At 46.6% G+C, this 15,599-nt stretch overlaps 1 protein-coding gene across 1 annotated transcript; it reads right to left on the reverse strand.

Annotated features, from left to right (window-relative positions):
- Positions 1-12,175: 12,175 nt before the first annotated feature.
- On the reverse strand, positions 12,176-13,385 carry LOC115573744 (uncharacterized). Its single transcript, XM_030404664.1, has 2 exons — positions 12,929-13,385; positions 12,176-12,806 (listed from the first exon to the last, which is right to left on the reverse strand). Exons 1-2 carry the CDS (start codon positions 13,356-13,358, stop codon positions 12,586-12,588), a joined length of 651 nt encoding a protein of 216 aa, XP_030260524.1. The 5' UTR covers positions 13,359-13,385; the 3' UTR covers positions 12,176-12,585.
- Between the last annotated feature and the right edge of the window lie 2,214 nt (positions 13,386-15,599).

The raw sequence follows: 15,599 nt of genomic DNA on the forward strand, positions 1-15,599 counted from the left end.
ATTGTGGCCCTGAGCTACACTTTCTCTTTGTTTTATGTTTTAAACATAAAATACCCAAAGGAGATGTCAATCACCCTGGAATTCATACAGAGGTAAGCAACTCTTTTTTTATGTTTTGAAATGTTATGTATAGAGCATATTGTGTTGCTGTTTATTAAGTTGGACATTGTAAATACACTCACCAGACACTTCATTAGGTACATCTGTGCAAAATAATATACATTCTTATTTTACAAAGCTTTTACATTTTCAGTTTTTGTTGACATTGTCAGAAAGGTGATGATTATACTTTGTTTATTATTGAGATCATAGTGAATGTTGGTGGTGTCTTGAGTGCATTATATTGAGTGTTGTCCTTATACTTTATAAATTTTTAATGGTCGATCAAAAATATATACTATAATATATAACAGCTGTATAATACCTGTTCATATATTTTTGATGGACCATTAAAAATGGAACTGTGACATCCATCAATCTTTGGAGTGGACATTCCTATTTGTCTGATCAGTGTGCAAGCTTTTCCTGCTTTCTTCTGGACCCTGGAGTTTAACCATACATTGGGGAGGACAAAATATTAGGAATACTTTTCTTGCACTCCAGTACACCAGCACCACCCACTACAACCTCAATAATAAACATAAAGTATAAATATCACCTTTACTTATCACCTCTGACAGAGCTGTTGTGCTGGATTGCATTAGATTGCACAGGTGTACCTAATGAAGTGGCTAGTGAGTGTATAGTGTAAGACGTATTTCAGCTGACAAACTCACATGACTGAGATGCAGGCAACCATTTGAAACATTAAGTCGTAGCATTATTAATGAAATAGCTGAATTGGAAAGTATTAAGTATGGCAATTTGATCATCATCGATTTATTTGTCCCCAATCAAGACCAGCGATTTTCAGCTGATTGGTCATGACCTGTGACTGGCTGAAAAGTCTCAGATTATATCAGATTTTTAATGGATAAAATGATTTATAAATGTTAATTTATTCTAGTAGTTATCCTGTAATGGAACAATACTCAAATTGGATTTACAAGGATTTTTCCATCTCAACTTGGTCTGCATGTTACTCTGTCAGTTTAATTCATTTCATTACTTGTGTAGCTAAAAAGAAAAAAATCAATTTCTTTAAGAGTTTTCCAGGGTCAAAGGCAGAAAAGAAGGGGACCAAACACCAGCACATTCCTCCAAGACTGCTGAAGTTCCTGTCTGAACTAAACAACTTTGAAAATCCATGGATGGCAATTTGAGCTGTTCTGCTGTTGATGATTTTTGCCATGTATTTGGAAATGTTTAAAAAAAAGTTTAAAGCTGTTTTACTTGTTTGTGAGCACCTTTTGGTGCAACACCGTTATTGTCGTGTTATTAATGATTGTATAGTTGTTTACTCTGTTTGTTGCTGTTTAAACAATCTTCTGCAAAATGAACACTTTTTAATGGTGCTTTGCACATAGTTCAATGAATTGTCTTTCAATGTATTGTTTTAGTCTGTTATGTGTTTGAAGCTAACACAAAACATTGAATGAACTAGGGATGCCCCGATCACTTCATAATCTTCCTCTCCAACAAATATTGGAATTCTCAGATCTCATAAGATGATCTATTGGGCCATCCCTAGAATGCACTTTATGAATCTTAATTTTAATGTTTTCAAATTGTTTTATTCTGTTTGTTGCTGTTTTGAAGCAAAAAGTCTGATCCAAAACATGGTGTTTTGCACATAGTTCAATGAATTGTCGTTCAATGTATTGTGTTAGTCTGTTATGTGTTTGAAGCTAACACAAAACATTGTATGAACTAGGGATGCCCCGATCACTTCATAATCTTCCTCTCCATCAAATATTGAAATTCTGGCGCGCAGGCGGTTGAGTGGTTAGAGCGCATTCCGTATACGCAGCCGACCCCGGTTCGATTCCGGCCGGAGGTCCTTTGCTGCATGTTACATCCCCCTCTCTCTCCCATATTTCCAATCTGTCTACTGCTTAATAAAGGTGTCTATGCCAGAAAAAATCTAAAAAAAAAGAAAAAAAAATATTGAAATTCTCAGATCTCATATGATCTATTGGGCCATCCATAGAATGCACTTTATGAATCTTCAAATTCAAATTGTTTTATTCTGTTTGTTGCTGTTTTGAAGCAAAAAGTCTGATCCAAAACATGGTGCTTTGCACATAGTTCAATGAATTGTCGTTCAATGTATTGTGTTAGTCTGTTATGTGTTTGAAGCTAACACAAAACATTGTATGAACTAGGGATGCCCCGATCACTTCATAATCTTCCTCTCCATCAAATATTGAAATTCTCAGATCTCATATGATCTATTGGGCCATCCCTAGAATGCACTTTATGAATCTTCAAATTCAAATTGTTTTATTCTGTTTGTTGCTGTTTTAAAGCAAAAAGTCTGATCCAAAACATGGCGCTTTGCGCTTTGGCTATTGTTAAAATAATTCGTAAAAAAACTTGTCATTTAAAAATGTAGTCATTGAATGTACTTTTATGCATATCCTTCATGGCATAAAAAATAAACATGTTCAATTTATATATGTTTTGGTGATTGTATTTGATCATGTTGTTATATTAGATGTTTAGTTATTTTGAGTCATTACATTATATTGGTCTGTTGATGGATACCATTTGTCATGGTATTTTAGCATCAGAGTGGAAGAAAATGCATGTTTATTTTACCAGAAAATGTAGGCTGCTACTGACTATTCAGAATTTTATGTTTCAGATTTTTAAAAAACTGTCCATAGAAAAGGTACAGATTTTTCAGTGGTGAAGACATTTCTTGGTAGCAAATGATACTGAGGATATACGGTAAATCTACGGAATTATCCGTTCTAGGATTAACAGAAGTTTCTGTGAATAAACAGATAATATACTGTAAATCTACAGAATTATCCGTTCTAGGATTAACAGAAGTGTCTGTGAATAAACAGAGAATACACTATAAATCTACGGAATTATCCGTTTTAGGATTAACATAAGTGTCTGTGACAATAATGGATAAATTCCTGGTAATTTTCTGCCAGGACAACATCCGTTTTTTTACGGATTTTTTTTTTGTACAGTGTACCTGTTGCTTTGCTATATAATAATTTTAACCATTTTATGATATTTTCTCCAATATTATATATTTTCTTTATGATATTTTTTTATTAAAATCCAAAGATACTAAGATTCCTTTTTTTTGTGATGGTCTAGGTTTTTGTTGCTTCTCTGCTTTCCCCCTCCCCTTTGTTTTCTCTGTTTCAGGTTGTGGCAGGAGGCGTGGCTGGTCTCCCAGACTCAGATGAGACACACCTGTCTAGCATCACAAGCAATCACCCTACCTCCACTTAAACCATGTCATGACTGCACCATCTTGCCAGATGATTTCATTCCCGTCCTGTGTGTGCCTTGCCTGTTTTTTCACCCGCTCTCTCGACGCCGTGGCCAGCCTTGCCTCCTACCTCTATCCCTTAGTTTTTTGAGTAGGATTTTGTGTTTTTTGCTTAAAGAATTAAAAACTTTGAACTGGCTCTCGCCTACGGTCTCCTGCATTTTTGGTCCAAACCTCAGCCCTAACATTTGTTTTGTTAATTTCAGATATTCCACTGTGTCTCTGAGCTTATTATGTCTTGTGCTTCTCTATCTGGTATACTGTAGGCTTGTATTTGTGCTATTATTGTGTGTATGACTTGTTTTATTCTGTTTGCCAAAATTTTCATCAATATTTTGTAATCAGTGTTTAAAATTGTAATTGGCCTATAGTTTGCTAAATCATCTTTGTCTTCCTTTTTGAAAATTAAAGTAATTACCCCTAAAGTCATTGAGTTTGACACAGTCTCTTTGCACACAATTTCCTTATACACACACACTAATAACGGCTTCAGCACACTCGCAAAAACCTTAAAAATTTGCCGTCAGCCCATCGCTTCCCGGACTTTTGTTAGTGGCTAGCTGTTTTATTGCCATTTCTATTTCTTCCTTCCTAATTTTTTGATCACATAGAGTTCTGTCACTTTCTGATAGCTTAGTCATCATTTTAGAGAGCATGTCCTTTGTTAAATTTTCATCTGAATCTCCCGATTTAAAAAGATTCTGATAAAACAAATATACTCTTTCAATGATTTCTACTAAATCTGATGTTTCATTTCTTTGTTCATCTTTTATTTTGCTAATGTAGCACTGCTCTTGTTTTTTTTTCTCAAGGTTTAGAAAAAACTTTGTGCTTTTTTTCCCCCTCCACTGCATACTGTGCTCTACTGCACATTATTGCTCCATCACATTTCTTTTTTCGATGTTTTTAAAATCAGCATATAGAGCCCCCAACCTGCCTATATCCATGCTGTCTTGCATTTCTAGCACCTCAATTTCAGTTTTTATTTGTTTTTCCTTTTGGTTTTCTTTGAAGTGTAGCTTTTTAGCAAATTGGATGCTTTTCTTTTTGATTTGGATTTTCAAATCTTACTCTTTTACAGCAACAATTTTAAAGGCAGGTTGTGAGCTTGCAGTATTGATTAGATTTGATATACTTTTCTTATAGCTTTAATTTTCCAACAGTTTTGCATTTAGATGCCATAATCCCCCCCCCTTTTCCTTTTTTCTCTTTCCCCAAATTAACCAACAAAAAAGCATGTTCACTTAAATGTGTACGATTATAGCTTGCAGTGTGTAAAACTTGTATTATCTGCTGTTTGATTAAACATAAGTTAATTCTGCTCCTACGCAAGGAATTTGTGACAGTTTGTTGTCTTGAATAACTTCTTACTGTAGGGTTCTCATTCCTACATAAATCACACCAATTTTCTTTCTAACATAAAATCTCTCATGGTTTTCCTTGAGGCATCTGTCCTAAACATTTCGTCTTCATTATTTTCTAACATACACATTAGCATGGAAATCACCCATAATGACATCACTGGAAAACCCAAAATGCTGCATTTCTCTGAAGAAATCGGTACGTTCATTCTGCACATTTGGAGCATGTATATTCAGTAGTTCATAAGTCCTGTTTTCCACAGTGAATTTAATTTTCACCCACCTCCCTTCTTCGTCCCCATTTACCCAGGTGGCATTTATATCACAGTTTTTTTTGTTTATTAGTATGCTCACTCCTCTCACTCTGTTTGTGCCGTGGCTTGAAAAAAATTGTCCATGCCATATTTTTCCCATTTGTCTTTCAGTTTTTTCATCCCAGTGAGTCTCCTGTAAACAGATGATGTCCGCTTTGCATAGCATCATTAGTTTTTCGAACTTTGTAATGTTTTTTAAACCATTAGCGTTGAAAGATGCGAGCACTATAGTCATTTAGAACTGGAAAAAAAATCATAGTTCCACTGTTCTCAGTGCATTCTTTCATTTTCCATTGTCTTTTTTGTTTCCCTCCGCTCTCGTCCCTCTCTGAGGCAGAGCCTCATTTAACTTACCTCCTCTGTCACTAGCCCTTTTTAGATAGGGCGGCACATTTGCTCTAAGGTAAGGGCGGCAATGTGCCGCCCTGTCTGTCTAAAACTGAGGCGTAATATTCCTCCTTTTCCAAAAGCCGCCTCTGAGGTAGGCGTAAACATGTGATGTGACGTGAAGCACGAAGTTGGGCGTGAACAGTGACGTATAACATATGCACCGGAAGAGTATTAAACTCTGTGATTCCAGCGTCTGTTTCAAAACAACAATGGCGGAAGAACAAGCAAAACTACTGTGGTCTGTGCTGCGCATTCTTGGATCGATTCAATCGCGAATGCAGCTGCTATGGTTTTTAGGTTACCAAATAGCAAAGCTTCTTATTGAAGACACGAGCAGACAACCAAGACAGCTACAGAGACCGAGGAGACGCCGTGTCAGGGGGCATTTCGAGGCTGAACGGCGATTTGAGCTTAGACGCCGCCGTAGACTGAGATGTTCAGTCATTTTCAATGTATTTAATTAATGTCATTAATGTCTGAAAGGATGGTGTGGAAGCTGAATAGACCACAAGGCCCAGTGTTTTGGTCGAATGCCCTCAATCATTTCGATGATGTTGAGTGGCGGAAGCATTTCCGTATGTCGCGGCGTACATTTGATTTTGTGCTGTTGATCTGAGGCGCAAACTGTCATGACTCTGGGTTTATGTCTCTGTATTCATGTGTTGTGTGTCTTGTGTCTCATGTTTTGATTTTCCATGCCCTCTTGTGTCATGTGTTCTTTAAGTTCTCCTGTGTATTTTCCTAGTTGCAGTCTGTCTCCCTCTGTCTGTCAGTGTTTTGTCCTCCATGCTCCTCCCTCTCGTTACCTCACCTGGGCTCCTCTCTCCTCACCTGTTCCTTGTCTGGTCATTAGTCTGTGTATTTAGTCTGTGAATCCCCTGCACTCCTTGTCCGTTCATTGTCTCTGCCAGTGTCTGTTCTTACGCCTGTCCATGTTCCTGCCTTGCCGCCTCTCGTGTCTCATGGTATGTGTTGGATTTTGAGTTTTGCAATCTGCATTTTTGATTTTGTACTTTGTCCTTTTGTTTGCACTTTGTTTAGCTCTCTTGGTTGCTACTTTGCTTTTGTCTCGTTTTTGGTCTTGCTCCTTTTTGGTTTTTGTACTTCAGCTTTAGTTTTATTAAAGCTCGCCTTTTGTTCCCCTCATTGCTGCCTCTTGTCCTCTGATTATCTGCGTTTGGGTCCAACTCCTATATTTCCATAGTTCTTCCCTTTAACCCCCCGCCCTGACAGAATGAACGGACCTAGTAAAATGGACCCAGCAGACTACAGAAAACAGCTCCTTGACATTGAGGAAAAATTGTGGGGGGATCTTGATGTCAAGACTGATGAAAGGGAAATGCTACAGATAATAGCTGAATTTAACAGGACAATGTTTGATAGGCCTTGGTTGTGGGCAGTTCCATGCGCCGTGGAGTTAATTGCTGAAGTTGCTGACCTGAGGAGAACCTTGCTGGTCAAACTAAGCAGCAGCAACTCCCAGCAAGCTCCCAGTGTTTCAGCCCAAAACCACGCCACAGCCACAGCCAAGCTACCAGCTCATGCCTCAGCTCCAGCCTCAGCTGAAATGTCCCCTTTTTGTGGAACCCGCCTGGCCTACAAAATGCCTCCACCAAGAAAGCGACATTCTCGGCAGCGTCCTGGCTCCTTGAAGTCTGGCAATGGAGCCCCAACTCCATTGTCAACTGCACAGCCAGCGCTTGCCGGGTTTGCACCGCTAAAGGTGTGGCTGACATCCACACCTGCCAGTGGCCTTCAGTCGGCGGCCCGGTCGACACCTGCCAGTGGCCTTCAGTCGGCGGCCCGGTCGACACCTGCCAGTGGCCTTCAGTCGGCGGCCCGGTCGACACCTGCCAGTGGCCTTCAGTCGGCGGCCCGGTCGACACCTGCCAGTGGCCTTCAGTCGGCGGCCCGGTCGACACCTGCCAGTGGCCTTCAGTCGGCGGCCCGGTCGACACCTGCCAGTGGCCTTCAGTCGGCGGCCCGGTCGACACCTGCCAGTGGCCTTCAGTCGGCGGCCCGGTCGACACCTGCCAGTGGCCTTCAGTCGGCGGACCTGATGACGCCTGTTCCGGCCTGTGGCCTTCAGTCGGCGGACCTGATGGCGCCTGTTCCTGCCTGTGGCCTTCAGTCGGCGGACCTGATGGCGCCTGTCCCTGCTCCTCGGTCGGAGGCCCGGCCGAGGCCTGTCCCTGCTCCTCGGTCGGAGGTCCGGCCGAGGCCCATGTCAAGTCCTGTCCCTGCTCCTCGGTCGGAGGACCGGCCGAGGCCCATGTCAAGTCCTGTCCCTGCTCCTCGGTCGGAGGACCGGCCGAGGCCCATGCCAAGTCCTGCCCCAGCGCCTCGGTCGGAGGACCGGCCGAGGCCCGTCCCTGCTCCTCGGTCGGAGGACCGGCCGAGGCCCATGCCAAGTCCCGTCCCTGCTCCTCGGTCGGAGGACCGGCCGAGGCCCATGCCAAGTCCCGTCCCTGCTCCTCGGTCGGAGGACCGGCCGAGGCCCATGCCAAGTCCCGTCCCAGCGCCTCGGTCGGAGGACCGGCCGAGGCCCATGCCAAGTCCCGTCCCAGCGCCTCGGTCGGAGGACCGGCCGAGGCCTGTCCCAGCACCTCGGTCGGAGGACCGGCTGAGGCCTGCTCCTGCTCCGAGTCCAGTGCCAAGTCCTCGGTCGGAGGCCCGGCCGAGGCCCGTTCCTGCACCTCGGTCGGAGGACCGGCCGAGGCCTGTCCCTGCTCCTCGGTCAGAGGCCCGGCCGAGTCCCATGCCAAGTCCAAACCCTGCACCTCGGTTGGAGGCCCGGCCGAGGCCCGTTCCTGCACCTCGGTTGGAGGCCCGGCCGAGGCCCGTTCCTGCACCTCGGTTGGAGGCCCGGCCGAGGCCCGTTCCTGCACCTCGGTTGGAGGCCCGGCCGAGGCCCGTTCCTGCACCTCGGACGGAGGCCCGGCCGAGTCCCACGCCAAGCCCTGTGCCTGCTCCTCGGTCGGAGGTCCGGCCGAGTCCCACGCCCAGTCCAGCGCCTGCTCCTCGGTCGGAGGCCCGGCCGAGTCCCACGCCAAGTCCCACGCCAAGTCCAGCGCCTGCTCCTCGGTCGGAGGTCCGGCTGAGCCCCAGGCCAAGTCCTGTGTCTCCTCCTCGGTCGGAGGACCGGCCGGGGCCAGTGCCAAGTCCAGTGCCAAGTCCAGTGCCAGCTCCTCGGTCGGAGGCCCGGCCGAGGTCGCCCGCTGCCACCCACCGTTCATCAGTTTCCAGGCCACCAGCTCCCTGCAAACCCCTGTTGGTGGCCCGGCCAAGACCCAGGAGGTTTCCCCAGCCAGCGGTCCGGCCTCAAGAACGCCTTCGCCGCCGGCCTCCAGTGGGTCCCAGCCCACGCCTTCGCCGCCGGCCTCCAGTGGGTCCCAGCCCACGCCTTCGCCTTCGTCGCCGGCCTCCAGTGGGTCCCAGCCCACGCCTTCGCCTTCGTCGCCGGCCTCCAGTGGGTCCCAGCCCACGCCTTCGCCTTCGTCGCCGGCCTCCAGTGGGTCCCAGCCCACGCCTTCGCCTTCGTCGCCGGCCTCCAGTGGGTCCCAGCCCACGCCTTCGCCTTCGTCGCCGGCCTCCAGTGGGTCCCAGCCCACGCCTTCGCCTTCGTCGCCGGCCTCCAGTGGGTCCCAGCCCACGCCTTCGCCTTCGTCGCCGGCCTCCAGTGGGTCCCAGCCCACGCCTTCGCCTTCGTCGCCGGCCTCCAGTGGGTCCCAGCCCACGCCTTCGCCTTCGTCGCCGGCCTCCAGTGGGTCCCAGCCCACGCCTTCGTCGCCGGCCTCCAGTGGGTCCCAGCCCACGCCTTCGTCTTCGTCGCCGGCCTCCAGAACGCCTTCGTCTTCGTCGCCGGCCTCCAGAACGCCTTCGTCTTCGTCTTCGTCGCCGGCCTCCAGAACGCCTTCGTCTTCGCCTTCGCCGCCGGCCTCCAGAACGCCTTCGTCTTCGCCTTCGCCGCCGGCCTCCAGAACGCCTTCGCCTTCGCCACAGACCTCCAGAGCGCCTTCGCCACAGACCTCCAGACCGCCTTCGCCACAGACCTCCAGACCACCTTCGTCTTCGCCACAGACCTCCTGAGGATCTCAACCTTCGCCCCCGCCGTCACCCTTCTGTGGGCCTCAACCTTGGCCCTCCTCCTCCTCCCATCATCGTTTGGACTTTGGCACCCCTCCCGAACCCCCTCCACCCTCCCGGCTTCTTTAGGTCTCTGTGTAATGGGTTCCTTTGGGGCATCTGGAAGCTGCCCCTTGAGGGTGGGGTACTGTCATGACTCTGGGTTTATGTCTCTGTATTCATGTGTTGTGTGTCTTGTGTCTCATGTTTTGATTTTCCATGCCCTCTTGTGTCATGTGTTCTTTAAGTTCTCCTGTGTATTTTCCTAGTTGCAGTCTGTCTCCCTCTGTCTGTCAGTGTTTTGTCCTCCATGCTCCTCCCTCTCGTTACCTCACCTGGGCTCCTCTCTCCTCACCTGTTCCTTGTCTGGTCATTAGTCTGTGTATTTAGTCTGTGAATCCCCTGCACTCCTTGTCCGTTCATTGTCTCTGCCAGTGTCTGTTCTTACGCCTGTCCATGTTCCTGCCTTGCCGCCTCTCGTGTCTCATGGTATGTGTTGGATTTTGAGTTTTGCAATCTGCATTTTTGATTTTGTACTTTGTCCTTTTGTTTGCACTTTGTTTAGCTCTCTTGGTTGCTACTTTGCTTTTGTCTCGTTTTTGGTCTTGCTCCTTTTTGGTTTTTGTACTTCAGCTTTAGTTTTATTAAAGCTCGCCTTTTGTTCCCCTCATTGCTGCCTCTTGTCCTCTGATTATCTGCGTTTGGGTCCAACTCCTATATTTCCATAGTTCTTCCCTTTAACCCCCCGCCCTGACACAAACCAATTGGAGACAGCCACTGGAACCTGGAGTTAGGCTTGCTATTGCGCTGCAGTCGACAGTTTTGCTGCACGGGGGTATCCGATGTGTGCAGGTGCAATAAATGGCACACACATCCCTATCATCACACCAAGACAAGACCCGGACTCATACTACAACCGAAAAGGCTGGCATTCCATTGTCCTCCAGGCTGTTGTTGATCATAACTTCTGGTAAGGATGACTCATTATTAGTTTACAAATAAGTTGTTGTATTAGGTGTGTGTGTATGTATGTAGATACAAAGAAGGAGTGTGTGTGTGTGTGTGTGTGTGTATGTAGATAGAAAGAAGGAGAGTGTGAGGGAGAAATTTTTGTGTGCGTGAGATGCTGATTGAGGGAGATTGACAGACCGTGTGTGTGTGTACAGAGCATTCTCATGTAAATCCACCCAAATATATTTATTAATATATTATCTGTACTACATTACAGCTTTACAGACTTGTATGCGGGATGGCCTGGCCGGACACAACACGCTTGGATTTTTGGCAACTCCTACATTTTCAGAAGGGTCGAAGAACAACAGGGAGGATACCTCTTTCCACGTGAGGTAAGTTTGCTTGTCAGAGGTTTTTGTACATTGCTGTAGCTCAGGTTTAAGTTGTCTAGGAGCAGAGATGGCATATTCAACATATATGGAAGTCCAACTCTGCCTGTGCACATTTTAATAAGCTCTTACATCACTTAAATTATTGTATTGTTTACCCCATTACTATTACAGGCATCCAGAACTGTTGGTGTGGAGATCCCAGTACATATCATTGGAGACCCTGCATATCCCCTCAGAAACTGGCTGATGAAGGGTTTCACCAACCACCAAGAACTCACGCCGCAAGAGCAAAATTTCAACTTCCGCTTGAGTTCAGCAAGGATGGTGGTGGAAAATTGCTTCGGTCGTCTCAAAGGTCGTTGGAGGTGCCTGGGTAAAAGACTTGATATTGCCACCGCTTCAGTCCCTGATGTTGTACTTGCCTGTTGTGTTCTCCACAGCATATGTGAGATCCACAAAGAGGAATCCTTGCCAGAGTGGACCATAGCCGAAGGCCAGAGATTCCCGGTTCCTGGACAGGTTGCACATCAAGATCAACAGGCACGCGGAGGTTACCAAGCTATCCGGGAAGCCATCATGTCAATTCTCTGACCTGTGCCCATTGTTTGACTTTTTGTGGTTGCTGTATGTTTTCTTTGAATAAAAATACAATCAAAGGAATCACATGGAAGTGTTGTATGATAATTTACAAATGCTTTTAGTTAGTGGTTATCACAATCAGCACTACTCTCAGAGGGGTTAATCATGTGTGTACCTGAGGGGGAGAGGATTTGGTAGGGAGACAGCAGGTGGAGAATATTTAGGCCAAAAGTAAGCAAGTGCCATTTCAGGAATATTATTCTCTCTTCATAAGAGAAGAAGTCTGCATTCCAGCTCAGGAATTTGTCACCTCATCAAGGGCTATTTCACCTGTTCATGCACTGTACTCTTTAGCATAGCATACTTTGCTGTCACTTTCCATATCAAAAGAGGTACCGGTTTTCCTCAGAGTAGCTAATTTTAGCTCTATGCTCAAGACAATAGCCAACTTTCATAGACTATACAGCCTTGAATGCCAATATTATGTTTCACTTATCATAAGGGAAGAAGTCTGCATTCCAACTGCTTCTTCTTGTCAAACAAAATGAGCCACCTTTTAATGATGCATGCATGCACCTGATAAATGTGCCTGTACATTTGTCTTTTCTTTTAATGCACTGATGGCAAAGGTGATCTATGTGAATGAATTGAATACACCGAATGTTAAAAATAGGTCTTTTTTTATTAATGAAACCTCACTGGCATGCAAAAAATACAAGATTAAATATTTACAAGTGCAAAAAAACAACAGTGCAAGGTGCCTGGTTTAGTGCCCAAAACGATTTACGTTTTCATTAAAAAAAAAAAAGTTATGTGCAAGGCGTGCGGGACAGCTTAGTCCAGCTGCTGCAGATAGAAGGACGAAGAGTGTGGGTCCTCGTTGAAGGGGAGTGGTGGCGGCGGAGAATATGAGTACCTAGACACAGGTGGACAGTGATGGTGGGGGGGTGCTGTGTTACACAGCATGTGGGGCTGCAGGTGCTATCCGGGACATCGTCTCCCGCAGAAGAGCAAACTCGCTCTGCATTCCCCGGTGCATTTCCATGAACAAACTGGAGAGTGAGCTAAACTGTTCAGCCCGTGCACGTCTCTCTGCCTCCCGCATATCCTTCTCTTCTCCCATCTTTTTTCTCTTTCTCCCACTCGGATCTCCGTTGCTCACCCTCTCCAGCCGAGGCCGGCTCCTTCTCAGCATCCTTACGGTCCATGGTCGCCAGGAGCTCTTTAATGTCTTCTGCCATGGCCTGGGCTTTGGTGGTGGTCTTCCTTTTTTTGGCCGGGGGTGGCGTTTGCTCTAAAGAATAATAGAATATATTCGAAATTAGCAAACACATCAGTCGCAGGCATCCCTTACATCTTACGTAAAGTCAAGCGAACACAACAGGCAGAACACACCGAAAGGCTAAAAACATTTACCTGTTTGGCTTTCGCCGCTCTGGCTGCCAGCATCGTCCCTTTCCTCGTCTGCACCGGTCTCGACGTTCTCAGGGGTGTTTGATATGGGAGAATCAGCGAGCGTGTTGTCCAAACTGCCCTGGACATGTTGAGGGTTAGCAGTGTGGCTTGACCCCAAAATGGCATGGCAGACCTCTGAGTGTTCCCAGTCCAACCTCCCTCTGCCACTCTGGTTGTTGTGGTCACAGACATCGTTGAACTTTTTCCGGAGGTTTTTCAGCTTGCTGATTACCTGCTTCTTCTCCCGGCGAAAGCTACGTTGGCCAAGCTCCTTCGCGACCTTTTCATACAATACCCCATCCTTCACGGTCCCTGTGAGCTGGTTTTTTATGATTCTCTCGGCTGTGATGGATAGCATCTCCCGGATCTCAGCGGCTGTCCAGTTGCTCATTTTGACGTCCGCGGATGAAACGATGGACTGACTGCTGTGATCAGCTGTTTCCTGGTTTTAAGAGTCCCCGGCTGTGGGTCGCGCAACAGTGCACGTCATGGACACCTCCACCCACCTCACGCAGAGGCCGGCACATTTCCGCCTTGTTTTTAGATAGCAGTCGAGGCGTAAATAAGTGTACCCTCCGAGGCGGAAAATTGGCTGCGTCCTCGTCTGCCTCCGCTGTCCTCCATTTCTGCATCCCTTCTCTGCTTCACCACCTCACTCCTTCCCCTCGGTGTCTGGGTTTCTGCAGCAGTTTCCTCCATAATTGACTTCTCTCCACTGTCCTTCTCCTCTCTGTCGATAGCCTCCACTTCCTCCTCCGACTCTCTCCCTTCCTCCTCGTCCGTCTCCTTCCCGCTGAAAAACTCCTCTTTCCCAGTGTCATCTTCCTCCACGTCCTCCACCTTTTCTCCCTCCTCCATCGTCTCTCCCCGGCTTCCTATCTCCTGTCTGTGCACTCTCGGGCATAGTGTCCCTGCTTTTTGCATCTAAAACAGGAAAATTCTGGACAGTCTCTTAAGATGTGTCCAGATTGTAAACACAGCCGACACACTCTGACCTGTTGATCGTGTAGCACTCTAAAAAATTCCAGTCCCTCCAGTGTTTCAAATTTAGTGCTGTAAGGCAGGGACGATACGTTTTCAGGAAACTTCACCTTCAAAAAACGAGTTCCATTGTAAACCTCCATCCCTGCCCATTTCCTTCGACGGATATTTGAAGCCGGCTCCACTCCCCACTGACACAGCTTGTCCTTTATGTGATCGCCCGTTATATACAGTGGCAGATTTAGAAAGGAAACCACTTTCGTGTCTCTTATTAACTCTGTCGCCACTATCCTGGAGCTCTTGATTTTAAAACCGTCCAGGAGCCTTTCTTTTCCTTTTATGTTGCTCATGGTGAGCTCCCAGCGTTTATCATTTTTCGCTCTACATCCCAGCACTCTGCCACACGTTAGCTGCACTGCTTTGAGCAATTCAATCGTTATGGGATCATTGCCTTCGATCTCCACGTTTATCAAGGTCTTTTTTAACGAGGTAATCAGTCTCAGCCTCGTTAATTATCCCCTCCGCTCCGTAGTTTCTCCGCGCAGCCGCGCTGCGGCTGCATTTCTCTGCCTCTCTCCCTCCTCATGCCTGTAGACACTGTGGACGCTGCAGCAACAGTTGCAACAGACAAACTGACACCTTCATTAGCAGCAGGTTCACTGGCTTGGCTTTTTTCTTCCAACTGCACTGATGGATGTACAGTTCTAATGTGCCTGTGCAGGTTATTTGTAGAGCCTGCACCATATATGGTTTTAACCTTCAATACTCCACACTCAAACTGCGTTTCTTGCCGTAACTCATTTTCTCACCTTTCCAGCATGTGTCTCTTTCTCCCTCTCTCTCTCTGTCTGTAAGCCCTGCCCCTCCTGCTCAGTGCGGACACACAAACGGCGCCACACATCATGTAGTTGACCAATCATGTGCGGCTTGAACAGAAAAAAAAGAGGAAAAGGAAAAAAAAAAAAAAAACGGTTCCGGCTCCCAGACAGGAGCCGTCTCCGATCGTTCACTTCAAAGAGCCGTTTTGGTCGCGACCGACACATCACTACAACAGTTATGTCTCCAAGAAGACACTGGACAGCGCCCATGGTTGGATCCCAGGGAGGGATAGAGACCGCGGAAGCTCCCAAGTAGATTTGAGGAGGGAAGTAACCGCGGAGAAAAACCAGTGCGCTTGAACAATGCGGACAGAAAACTTGTTCGACTGTGCTGATGTTTCTCCGCTGATAGATATAGACAAACGATCAGGACGGAGCCGGTGAACATGTATGAATAGCATGTTTGTCTCCTCAGCCTTTGCTTACGGCCATACCCATCTGAACACGCCCGATACCATCCCCAACGTCTCAATTAAACAGCATTTCAACAGATCAAAAAACTCACAAAGTTCAGTACATTTCACATACATATGCAATAGGTCCTTATCTTCCAAACCACATACATCACACTCTCTGCCGACCTCTCTGTCCAACTGGTGTAGGATCACATTAGTGAAAATCTTATTGTATCTTAATTTAAAACCATGATCTTCCGCGTCTATACTATTACCCTTAACTTTCCATTTCTCCCAGATCTTATTCTCATCAAGTTTTGGAAAAACCCTGCGCCAGTAGTGCAAGGAGGCCGGCTTCTGTGATACTCTCATCAGAAA

Source organism: Sparus aurata, chromosome 22, assembly GCF_900880675.1.
Source record: "Sparus aurata chromosome 22, fSpaAur1.1, whole genome shotgun sequence".
In the NCBI taxonomy this organism is placed as follows: domain Eukaryota; kingdom Metazoa; phylum Chordata; class Actinopteri; order Spariformes; family Sparidae; genus Sparus; species Sparus aurata.